Source organism: Rhodnius prolixus, unplaced genomic scaffold, assembly GCF_049639745.1.
Source record: "Rhodnius prolixus isolate KJV_2025 unplaced genomic scaffold, Rpr scaffold_1, whole genome shotgun sequence".
Lineage (NCBI taxonomy): Eukaryota > Metazoa > Arthropoda > Insecta > Hemiptera > Reduviidae > Rhodnius > Rhodnius prolixus.
In genome coordinates, this window is record NW_027411581.1 from 11,046,585 (window position 1) to 11,059,583 (window position 12,999).

A 12,999-nucleotide genomic window follows, 5' to 3' on the forward strand; every position below is an offset into this window, starting at 1 on the left:
ATTATTACCTTCTCATTAGCATGTTTCCCTAAATACTTTTCGCATTTTAACATTGAAAATGTTTTATGAGAGGGTGATTTGGTTCAAAAAGAAACGTAACATAACGACATGACATGTCACTGTTAATGTGGTGGAGAAACATGTAGTTTATAACTGAGAATTTTTTGCCAGGCCCACTTGGGATAAACTGCATAAAAACCGACATTCAGGGGGTCTAGGAGGGGGCCTTTTTGTAGAGTAGTGATGAATGAAATTTATAAATGTATTATATCTTTGTCTCATGATTAAAAAAAAAAAAAATGAAACATTTTCAATGCTTGACATTTTCGTGAAAGTCAGTGTTCTTTTTCTTAAATTTTTTTTTAGCAAAGTAAGCGAGAAGCTGATTAAATGTCTTCCGACGCAATTTCTAACTTCTAAATGTAACACAGTTTTAAAAGGAATGAGTAAGTATACATCCAGAGATACATTTAAAAAGTTAGGTAGACACTCTTTCATGAAGTTCCCCTGGCGAAAAAGCGTCATGCAGCTCGCCCCGGTACTTTCACTTCTAATCGCAATACTTTAGCGATGTGGTGACAATCTGTTGGTTGCACTCCTTTACTTTTTTTGGCAGGCATCCTTCTTTGTTGTATTGCCTCTAAGAATTGATGGCTGCACATCGTAATTTTTCCATGGATTTTTATTGACTCCCTCATAGTAAATAAGAGGACATTTTTGATGTCCAGTTTTCAACAAGTTATTTGCTTTGAGAACTCCTGAGTTCGAAAAAGTAATTTTTAAAAAATGTCTGAATTTGTAACTTTAATCGTATCACTCTAGAGTCTAGATCAAAATCACATAAAAAAATAATTTGGAAACCACATTGGGATCCGACCGCAAATTAGCTGTCAAAATCAATTAGCAATGTAGCACATTTACTTATTGGAGGTTTATTCGGAAATAGATTTAGTAATGGGGTAGGCTTCAAAGCGGCACTATGCTTGCAAACTGTAGTGAGTAAATTTTTTTTATTTTATTTTTAAATTCGGAGTTATGAAGAAATGTAAAAGAAGTGTTGTTTGCGATTTTGAGTTTCATTTCAGTTGCAAATATAAGACGATGAAAACAATCTAAACAGTCTAAAATAATGGTGAATTGCAAGAGTTTAGACTGTCGGTAGTGGTAGAGCTAGCTTAATTGGTTTAACCGAAGTTTTGTACAGCTATTAAACAAGATTCGAATTTATCTGCGCTGAAATCGGGAGTAGAACTTGCAAAAAATTGTGACTTATTTATGACTATATCAATAAAAAATTCAATTAATATATTCGGGAAGGGGGGAATTTGTAATCCTATCGAAGTCTATGAATAATTTTTGTGAAGATAATTTATTAATTTTATAGAACAAAACTAAATGTTAATCTTTAATTAAAATTATTTTTGGATAACTAGTAACAATTCAATTTTTTTTTAATATTTAATATTTGTCCTTAATGTTGGTAGCGTTTGTTTTTATTGTTCTGTTCAAGTTCAAATCCAATGGGAAGCATAGTATTCTTAATCCTATTAAGTATTTTGATTGCTTATGCTTTCATAGCTTTGTTTGCTTGATGGATAATTGTTCACGAAAGTTGGATTTTTTATCCCAATCTCTTGGAACAACGTCAAGAATGGATAGTAATTATAATGGGTCATCCAGAAAGCTTGTATCTTCTCAACCCCATTTAAAAATCATTAATGATAGTTCTGTTGAATTTATGAGTGAAGCAAGTGCATCTTATTTTGAGAATGATGATGCTCTACAAAGTTCAGTTGAGCATGAAGATGAAGACAGGCTAATTGAGCAAGAGTCCAATTTATCTGCGCAAAAGTCGGCAGTAGAACTTGCAAAAAATTGCAATAAAAACTTTACTTATGAGAATAGGCAGAACATTGAAACTATGTTTAACAAATACAAACAGCTGGGAAATGAATTGGAGCGAAATTTATTATCGCTTGGAGATCAAAATGCACTGCGAAAAAACCAATTATCTAAATGTATGAGAGATTGTGAATTTCTTATTAAGCAAAAAGAAAAAAACAAGAAATGTTTGGTGGATCTGCAAATCAAAATGGAAAATTTAGATACACTAAAGCAAAATGCGAAGAATGAGAATGAAATTTACAAAACACAAAGGTATTTAAATGAATCTTCTTAAGTATTTGAACTTGTGAAAAATGTAATGCAATAATTCCTATATTTTTTTTAGATCAGAAAACATAGGACAGTTGTTTCAAACATTATTTGCCAATGATGAATACATTAGAAACACGCAAAATAAGTTGAAAGAGATATTATTGAACGATTCAAAAAAAGTTAGTTCTTTCATTGCAGAAATAAAGGAGGAGATTTCAAATCAACACCTATTAGGGAACAAATATATTCAAGAAATGAATAATTTTTTTTCTCATTGTAATTTTTTTTTCTCATTTTGTTACTTTCTTTAAAAATAAGTAGTAAGAAGTTCATTTGATGTCGGAATTGAAAATTGTTTTCAGATGAAAGTATAGTGAAGGATGCTGAGGAAAAAGAATCGAACATAGACTTAAAGCTTGATTATTTAGTACAGCAATGTCATTTTTTCAAAGGTGAAAAAGAAGCTCAGGAAAGTGAACTAAAAAGTAAAAAAGAAATATTGGAAGAATGTCAGGAAAAAATGGCCGAACTGAAGCAAAAAAAAGAATTGGTATTTTAGTTAAACACGTGCATTATTTTCAAATTTTGGTAATCATCTTTAAAAAAAAAATATGTCCAGTTAACGTGGGATAAAAATTAGAAATTCTTATCATTTAAAGGAATTCTACAGTTTGTTCTTTCACAGCGGACTTGCTTAACTAAGGCCTTAGAAAACGCATGAGCACTGCGTCCGACCGCTAATGGTTGTTAAAATGTTTTACTTAAATAAAGAAGAGATATCTCTTCTGGTAATTCTTCAATTTAAACTTGGTAGGAAAGAGATTCTTTCCAACCGGAGGTTAAATCGCCCAAGTAATGATCTATACACCATTCAGGCGACTTTGGGGACTGCTTATAGCATTTGCCTTGCGTCTCCGCTTCTCTTAATCGTTCTATCTCGCAGTTAGAAATGTTTGATTGTAAAAGGTCGAATAACTATGATATATAGTTGTTCGCTGCGCTTAGTTGTTGCACATTGTATAATCGCTGTAAGAACGGACTTTGTAAAGGTAAGTGCACTGATAAACTAGAACTTGCCTTCGGTATGCCGCACTCAAGTAGTTAAATATATCAGATACCATTACACATCGATCACTTTAATATATGTAGTAATTATAAATTTACGAATTATTGTATATATTGCTGAAGTCTACGGGACATCTGCACGTGCCCCGAAGAAGTAACTAGACCTTTTTGAAATAACAGAATATTAAACATAGAATAACTATTTATTGAGCTAAAATATTTCTAAATCAGTTGCAGAATGAACTTTCCAAAAATGATGATGAAAATAATAAGTTAAGAGAACAGTTGTCTAAAACATTGGATCAGATTTATAATGAAAAGAAGAGGGTAAATGAAAGGTGATTTTCAATTTTATGAAAATAGTTTTTAGGGTAAGGTTGTAACTCGCTTTCTTATTGAGATAAGTTTGTAGATATAGTGAGATGTCTGGTACTACTAAGGCGCTCTATCTAGAACTAAATGAAAGAGAACAGTTGGTTGAAGAACTTACTAGAAAGAGTACACAATTAATCGAAGACATTGAAAATGTAAGAAAGAAAAAACTGAGTCTATTAAATGTAAGTAATGAAAATTTTAGATAATTCGAAAATAAAAAGAGGATGGAAGTTTCGGCAATGGCTGCAGAAAGCTTTTATTCCAAAAAAATCTAAGTAACTACCTATTTAGGGTATAATGCCAAAGTTTCAAAAAGATTTCTCCAAAAATTATTGCTTGAAGGATCGCTTAAGTCTAAAATTGAAAATCCTAGAGTTTGAATGTAAGATATCTTTAGGGGCCAAGAGTATTCAACAAGGTTTGCAACCAAATTGATCATTAATTGTAAGGGAAATTGCAGAATTGAGTCACTCCTTTGTTTCATTTTTTAAAACATTTTTTGATGTACTATCAAAATTTGAGTAATTTGAGTTGTCTCTTATTTCCAACAGTTCGAAAGCCAGAAAATCATGGCGGTTTTCCTTGCAGAGCAGATCAAACCAGGAAGAGAATGGGTTGGCGTCTCGTTTAGAAGTGTTTTGGACAGGAGTGTGGCAAAACGTACTAATTGCACTCTTCCTCTTCAATGATGAGAATAGGAAGATGTTCGTTCATACATTGTGTATTTATCATAAGAGAAGTGTTGTTTCAACATTTAACATCAAATCATTTGGCAAAAAATAGGCAAGGCCTTAGCAGCATTTAAGATATGGACCTTATAGTGATTGCTCTAGCTAGGAAGTACGGGATGTTCGGCAAGATGTTCCCGTCTGCACTCCTCTCCCACATCTTTCTACATTAATTATGTAATGAATGAGCTGGCGTGATCCTTTCCAACGATTGCAAATTTTGCAGAATAATTTAAACTACTGCAAGGCAACTTTGGTTTTCAGTGTTACAGTATTGCGAAATCGACTGTTATTTAGTATTTCAGCATCACCATAGTTATTTGATAAAACAACGTTATACGTCTCTTATTCAATTTTTTTCTTAAGCATTAATGTACGTAATAAAACGTCTCTTACTCATTTCTTGTTTTATGAACTGTTTTATTGAATAAAGTATTATGATAAAGGCTTATCACTAGCAATATTGTCGCAGAGCTTTACGGTTAGAGCGACCTGACTGTATTTGCGACGCGTTTTGAATAGAAATGTTAACAGATGTCCATATCGTAACGAAATCAAGTGGATATTCATAATTTGTATTAAATTATATCTACGGATGCCTCTCATAACTGGGCATTTAAAGCAAAAAATATTCAATCAAATATATTTATTTTAGTTTAATATTTATTATTTTCTGGTGCTGACTCCAGGCATGTGGCTTATTTTTATCATTATAACAGTAGCAAAGTGAAAGAATGATAATCCCATAAAACTAAGGCTAACTATTAAAATAAGGGACGTTATAATTGTTTATTGTTTTGACTGTATTTATAAAAATCGCAAACCAATATTAAAAGTGTAGATAAGTACTATCATTAATGAAAAATGTAATAATATTAAAACATGCATCAGCAGTTATCTAACATACTCTTTTTAGGATTTAAGTGAAAAAGAATTAAAGTTGCATAATCTCAAAGAAGAGAGTGAAAACGTTTGTCAAATTCTGTTAATAAATTCACAAATAAATGATTTGTTACGAATGGAAGATGATTTGCTAAGTAAAAAACTGTACTTTGAGAAGAGTATAGAATTAAAATGCAACCAACAAGAAGAATTAAAGAAAAAAATAGAAGAAAGTGAAATATTATTAAATGAAATATTGAATAAGTCTTCACAAGAATTACAAATGAAAGTTGAATTAGACGAAATATATAATAAAACTTGTAAAATGTTAGAAGAAGCTAAAATAAACTTACTTTCCAGGTAATTATTTATTACCAATATTTTAATGTTAAATATGTAAACACAATCATTTTGGCCACAGTCGATATGGAGTGGTTATAAGCGCTCAGTGCGAACCTAGTAGAGGTCATAAGATATATCATTAAACATTTTAACTAAATAATTCTCATACAGTTTTCATCTGCCACTAATTTTACTATTTCTGATTTAAGATAATACGTGCGATACCTTTCAGGAATAGCCAAGCTATAAACTCAACTTTCTACGAAAATTTATTCTTTAATGGTGATTCCATTAGAAATAAAAATAATAATAACTAAACAAATATGTTATTGCATAAAATTTGGCCGTTTAAAACCAAAACAGTTTATAAAAAAGTACCGTGCAAATCGAGGGATAGGCATCTTTGATTTTATCCGCCGAAGCACGCATATTTGTTGTATCCCTGACCGGTTTCGGACTTTCATCTATTATCAGCACATTTTCAACGATAGGTGTTCACATTAATTACGGCATTCAAAATCATTATCCCTAAATCAACATTATTTGTGTTATTTCTTTGCGTTTTTATTTATTTTAAAAATAATTTTTTTTTGTTAAGTATTTCAACTGAAAAAATAGATAATTCAGAGAAACGACTTAAAGAACTAGAAGATTTATACAGTAAACATAAAGAAGAGTTAGCAAAACTAAACAATGAGCTTGAATGTGTTGATAGTGCTAATACTTTAGTAATGAAGGAATATGATGATATACTTGGAGAGCAATCAAGAATTGTAGAGGTAAGGATTTCTCTCTGTTAGTACCTTTTAAATTGTATATTTAACTGCTCCAAATTTTAATATTACAACAGTCTTAATCAAGCTATTTTAAACTAAAAAAATGTAGAAAAAATATTTTTCTTGTGTACGGTAATGAAACTAAACCTTAAGGAATCTCTTTATTACGGGAAAAAGTAATTTGAAACTCCCTGTGGCGTTGCCAAGCGTTGGCATAGTAAAAAACGCCGAAGATTTAGGAAGGGCTAGCTATTTTAAGCCTTAAAGAGAAATGAAGGCTTGATCTCTAAGATGTAACCATACTTTTTTGATAATAATAAGCATATTTTATTTGATAATAATAAGCAAGATGTTATCTTTTTAAATTGAGTGATCAATTAGAGATTATAACATATTCTTTTATTTTATATTTAAAATGATTTCCCAGAAATAATTTGAAATGTCTAAAAAACCAAAGTAATTTTTTTTTTTTGTTCTAACAGAAGCAGAAAACTCTATTATTGGAGAAAGATAAACAAAATGTACATTTATTGTCTATGGAAAATTTAAAAAAATATCTTTCAGATTTGGAAGATGAGTATTTTTCATTACTGTCTTCCAAGGAAGCTAACTTAGTTTTGGATGAACTTAAAGAAGAATTGGATAAAATTATGTTAGAACATAAGATCGGAGAACAATGTAATAATGATCAGTTAGATTCTATCTCGGATTCCTTCAATTCACAGTTGAAGGTGCGACTGACGGGATATTTGTATTTAAAAAAAAATGACACTTGTCAGCTAATGAAAATATAATATTTGCTAATGCTAAAAAGAGGGTTTCAAAACACAGAATATATTATCAATTTTTGTTTATTGATCATTAATCTTCTTCAGATTCTAAATGATCGGATGAATACAATGAAGAGTGAAAATGAGGAAGCAATAAAAAAAAAAATTATTCAGAGTACACGTTTTAGGAAAGCTATTCCCAAAATTGAAGAAGCTGTAAAATCCGCCAAGAATTTAATTTCTGAGAAAATTCCTTTGTTAATTGGTTGTATTGATAAAAGGGTAATTTTATTTTATATGTGACAAAGATTTTCTACCTCTATATTTAAAGTATATATCTGTTTTAAAGAAATATATGTGTATTGTGAATTTATTTTAGTTAGAATATATAAATAATTTAATAGAAGTTTACAAAGCTGCTAGATTGGAATATAAAGGCAGCAATGGGAAGAACATTGATGCTAAAGTTGTGATGAATTCTATCGAAAAAAGTTTAGGGGTAAGTCATTTTTTACATTTATCTTTACAATCTTTTTAGCTTAAGGGTGCACAGATGGCGTGCCAGCTCAGCGGTGCGTGTATGTTATTCAGCTCACAGCTCGACATTCGTTTGTCCACCAAGCAGTGTTTGTTGTATCTAGCAAGGCTTAAGCAAGTACACCACCTTCTTACAAGCTACGATTGTTTTAAATAAAGGCTATTGCTTAACTATGTCAAGATTTACTCCTAGTTAGGTTGCTAGAACTGCCATGACTTATAATGTATGAAACGGTGGTTGTTTGAACAGGCTCTAGGCGCCTTTGACCTCCTTAAATTAGATGACACACCTTAAATTAAAAATAAATTAAATAATAGTAATAATTAATGAATTAAAATATTTATTTTCAGAAAGTTATGGAACACATGGCAGCAGTTTATGAAGGACCAAAGTTGAACGCTTCAGAAAACCTTAATAAATATCAACAAGTAAATATTTAGTTTGAAGTGTGAAATCTAACCTTATTTTATTTCATTTACTTTCTTTTTTAACTTAACTTTATTTTCTAAATGTTTTTTTACGGAGAAACGTTTTTAGATTTCCTCTGTAGGAAAATAAAGGAAATTACCAATACCTTATTAATTACAAAAAAGAAAAAATAGTTGGGAACCCGAATGAATAGATATGTATGTATCTCAGAAACAAACAAACAGATTTAGGGCAATATGTAACCGTGAAATATTAATTAAAAACAGCTTAAAATAATTAGAATTAAAATAATGGAACTGCCTTCTATTTTCAGAAAACAACAAAGTGCTTTTCTTTCTTTTTTTATTGTTCATTGTCTTTTTTTGAATATTTCATATAATCTCAGGGATCAGTCAGATAGGGTCATGGGACTTCATAGGGTTGACATTGAGATCATGTTAAATTTGAGCGTTTATAGAAAAACATGTTTTGAGGTATGTTCCGATTACGAAATCAATTATTAGCTGTAAAGGTCTGTAACTTTATCCCTTTGGTTTTGGTTGTGAAAATTTGGACAGAATATTTCAAAATCTTTTTTAAAAAAATTGCCGAAATTAGATATTGGTATTCACTTTAGTTTCTAAGTGTTCAAGTGTGCTGTTCCACCTCCTAAAAATAAATATCATTTCTGGCTTTCCAAAAGTAGTTAAAATAACGCAACTTCTTAGGTTTCTGATTTTTTGAAATTATATTGCAAAAGGGTCTTAAGTTTCTTTAAATCCTTGAGCATTAAATACTATATTTAACCACAACTAAACTAAATCAATAAATAAACTATATTTGGTTTAGAGTAACAATGTTAAGAAAAAATTCCGAAATTCAAAACAATTCAATTAGTCTTTCAAATGTTTATTATTTATTCAGTTAATGTCTTTTGCCCAATTTGATTCTCCCTCTGACCATTAGTTGTTCTTAACGTGTAACCATAACTGCTGTGATATTTCAGATATTTGCAAACGTGCGCAAAAAATATCTTAACATACAGTTGGAAATGAAAGATTTACCGGTTTCGGAGGTGGTTACGAAGGTAATAAATACCATCTGTTTTAAATACATTTTAATAAAGAAAAGTTTTAGGAGAAGGGTTTTCGGCAATGACCATAGAAAGCGTTTTAAAAATTATTTTATTGTGGCCATATGTTTTGGGGTACATTAATACCTTTCGTCATGGGTTATTTGTACCTTGATCAGAAATGTTATACATTACAAAAAGAACAACCTTAGACCAGAAAATGCAATGGTCATTGCCGAAAAAAGAACTTTCTACTAAGAAAATCAAGTCCAGACGATTTAATAATCTGTAAATAAATTCTGATTTTTCCCGTTTTTATATTTTAACAGTTGACAGAATTAGCCGCTTGTATTTATGGTGGATTAGGTATTCCGCCAAGAATATCCATGAATGAAAGTACTCAATCTAGTCAAAGGTAATTTCTAATTTTTTAGAAATCATTTTCATTATTTAAGTAGGGAATAACGAAATTTTCCGTGTCCTTTATTAAATTCTCGATTGATTGCACGACCTAGACTGCCCATTGTCTCCCGTCGAACCCTCATCTCCAAAGGGGATACATTAAACAAACTAAACAGAAACTTTAGTACATAAACCAAAACGCAACATGGTTGCAGGTTACCCGAATACTAGTGGCAATAGCAAAATAATGAACAGGACGATCCAGTCTCTTTCCTAGTACTTTGTTTGACTTTTTACTTTTGGTCCTCAACAAAGCTGTGTACAATGTTTATAAAATGTTTCATTATAATTTCGTTCCCCTTTTACTTTAAGTTTATGTTTTGATCTGCTTGAGAAAAGATCAATGCAGTTTAAAGTATGATCAGTTTATAATTCAAAATTTGTAGAGTTTTACAGTGATTACTTTAAAAGGGGCTAAAAGGAGCTTTGCCATTGCATACGCTATCATTAAATACAGTATACTGTGTGCACAATTGATCCTATGCGCCACAATAATCTTGGGTTGCAAGAGCCTAGAACGTTTTCCCGGGAAACTTTGATTAAAAGCACTCTTATGAGAATACAGTGGGGATGGTTCCTTTTAAAGTGCCACTTTGGCGCTAAGTACGGACTATCACTTGCACATTGTTAAGAAGGATTGCCTCGCTGAAAAAAAACAAAGTTTAAAGAAAAATACTTTGCTGAAAATCAAATTTACTGATGATTGAATTGTACATTTTTTTTTCTCTGACAATTTTCTCTGAACTCACGTATAGATTACAAATCCATTTCTTTTTTCATACTTATATTTCAATCATTTTTCTAGGATTTTTTTTTTTGTGTATTGTGGGGATGGGAGAAAATGGGCCGCCGAACAATCTAAAGAGACATTTCAGTGAAATATCCGGTTTTAAAGAGTGCATGTTAGTAAGAAGTAAACATATTTTTAAAATTCGATGTTTGAAGATACTGTGAGTGCACTGTTCAGAATAGTTTTTCAATTAGTTTTCAGATCTATGATTTTGTTATAGGACTCTAACATCTGAGGATACTATCATGTCTTTCCAGTAAATATTTTCAACAAAGGGGATATTTTGTGCAAGATTGACACTTTCATAAATATATATGCACATATTATAATATTTTCTTAACTTTTAATTACTTTGAAATAAATGATTGTTTTTCATTAAGTATTTGTATTTTTAGATATAAATGTAGTTTATATACATATTTTTTTTAATTTTATAAAAATAATTTTAGAACTGCGATAAACTATCAAGAAGTGCGGTCCAGGAGAAGTGATACATACATTTAACAGAACTAATGTAAACTTAATATGTACAAACAAAATCTATCAAGTAGTTTACGAGATATTTGAAGTTAAAAATTTCACTGTTTCTAACGAAACCAAAAATTAACTCTAAATATCTCGTTTTCCACTCGACAGATTTTTACGAAATTTTATACAATTATAGACAAAAGTGGTCTCCATATAAAGATAAAATATAAAAATCTATCGAGTAGTTTAAGAGATATTTGAAGTTAAAAATTTCACAGTTTTAAACGAAACCAAAATTCAACTCCAAATATCTCGATTTCCACTCGACAGATTTTTACGAAATTTTATACAATTAAAGACAAAAGGAGTCTCCATATAAAGATAAAATATAAACAAATTCTATCGAGTAGTTTAAGAGATATTTGAAGTTAAAAATATCACAGTTTTAAACGAAACTAAAATTCTACTCCAAATATCTCGATTCCCACTCGACAGATTTTTACGAACTTTTATACAATTATAGACAAAAGTTGTCTCCATATAAAGATAAAATATAAACAAAATCGATCGAGTAGTTTAAGAGATATTTGAAGTTAAAGATTTCACAGTTTCAAACGAAACCAAAATTCAACTCCAAATATCTCGTTTCCTGCTCGTCAGATTTTTACGTAATTTTATACAATTATAGAGAAAAGTTGTCTCCGTATACAGATAAAATATATATTTGGAGGGAAAGATTTCACTGTTTCATAGGAAACCAAAATTTAACTCTAAATATCTCGTTTCCTACTCAACAGATTTTCGTAAAACGCCAAAGGGTAGTTTAAACAACCTTTAACTGTAAGCTTTTGTTAAGGAGATTTTTGTACTTTTGGATAGATTTTCCTTTTTGTTTATTTTGCAACGTTATATATCTGCTTTACAGATTTTTTTAAGATTTGGAAGAAGCAATTCTATGATTATAACCTGATGAGATGTTAAGTCAGAACTGTAACTACCACTGGTGAGATCTTTTTAAAGAATGATTATAGTTGCGTTCCCCAAACCATCCTCAATAACAATTTTTTTGAGAAAGTGTTTTGAATAAAATAGGAAGGTATTTGTACGTAAATAGCAAAATTAAACTGCGATTTCAGTACTTCCCTTTAAGAGGAGTAAGAAAAATAAAGTGCGAATACAGTACTTCTCCCTAAAAGGCAAAGATTTTGAATCGAACGACAATTCATTGATGTAAATCGGTTCACTCATTGTGAACTCACTCGACTCAACTGTGGGATTTGAAGTGATAATTTTAACGATTGCAGTATTTCCTTTAAGTAGGAGTAAGAGCATGATGGCACTTCACAGCCACGTAGATGAGCTTTAACCGTTTCTTCGTGCTAAATTTTATCTAAAACAGACTTATGGTTATAGAAATATTGGTAATAATAGTTTTAGAATGGGCCTTATTTGGGTGGGGCTAATCATTGGTTGAAAGCTTTGTTCATCTAGATGTAATATGAACTAATTTTTGCGGCATCATATTGGTCCGTAAAATGTTCGCTAAGCGTGAATATGGATGAGCGTTGGAATTTAAAGTGATGTTTTTATTTACATATTTAAGACACATCATCATCGGATTCTAATCCGCTTATCCCGGCTGCATCCTGACCTCTGAATAGGGATGAATTTACTAATAAGTTACTTTTATTTGAACGTTTTTTCCGTAAAAGTTAGTTTTGGGTGTTCTTCCGTTTAAAGTGACTTTTTTAACAAAATTGTAATCTCAAAGAACATCAAATGACGTATTTGATTTTTTGTTTATACTCTTTGCTAGAATAAGGCCTTCTAAAATAAACTTAATGCCATTAATTCATGAAATATATTCGCTTCTTCGGAGCTTAGAACTTACATGCTGTATTCGAACTAAAATTCTTAAAGGAATTGAATGTACCATATATACCCTGAAGATCTGAATAAATTTTATGAACCTAGAATAAAGTTTACTTTAATGAACTTCATTCCTGTATATGGAAAAAGTGAATGTAGAAAAACCGTGGGATTTGAAGAATCAGTTAATAAATAGTAAGTGAGTGTTACCTTCAGATTTTTTACTTCTGATTAATAAAAGTAGAGTTTTTGCAATGTTAGGGAGACTGATACCGAATTAACCATTAGTTCATATAA

General features: G+C 30.5%; 1 protein-coding gene across 1 annotated transcript; it reads left to right on the top strand.

The window, feature by feature from the left end:
- Positions 1 to 1,486: 1,486 nt before the first annotated feature.
- LOC141446458 (uncharacterized) lies at positions 1,487 to 10,744 on the top strand. The gene is made up of 14 exons (XM_074112919.1): positions 1,487 to 2,157; positions 2,231 to 2,433; positions 2,520 to 2,707; positions 3,454 to 3,560; positions 3,635 to 3,779; positions 5,242 to 5,567; positions 6,148 to 6,328; positions 6,808 to 7,056; positions 7,201 to 7,377; positions 7,475 to 7,594; positions 7,984 to 8,061; positions 9,048 to 9,128; positions 9,443 to 9,528; positions 10,586 to 10,744. The coding sequence occupies exons 1-14, from the start codon at positions 1,592 to 1,594 to the stop codon at positions 10,623 to 10,625; spliced, it is 2,547 nt and encodes an 848-aa protein (XP_073969020.1). The 5' UTR covers positions 1,487 to 1,591; the 3' UTR covers positions 10,626 to 10,744.
- Positions 10,745 to 12,999: the final 2,255 nt, after the last annotated feature.

What these genes read in the sequence shown, in the direction of transcription:
- LOC141446458 (XM_074112919.1), top strand. Translation starts at nt 1,592, where the DNA reads ATGGATAATTGTTCACGAAAGTTGGATTTTTTATCCCAATCTCTTGGA. An exon ending in GAATAATTTTTTTTCTCATT is followed by an intron (nt 2,434 to 2,519) that starts GTAATTTTTTTT and finishes AATTGTTTTCAG; the next exon opens with ATGAAAGTATAGTGAAGGAT. An exon ending in AGCAATCAAGAATTGTAGAG is followed by an intron (nt 6,329 to 6,807) that starts GTAAGGATTTCT and finishes TTGTTCTAACAG; the next exon opens with AAGCAGAAAACTCTATTATT.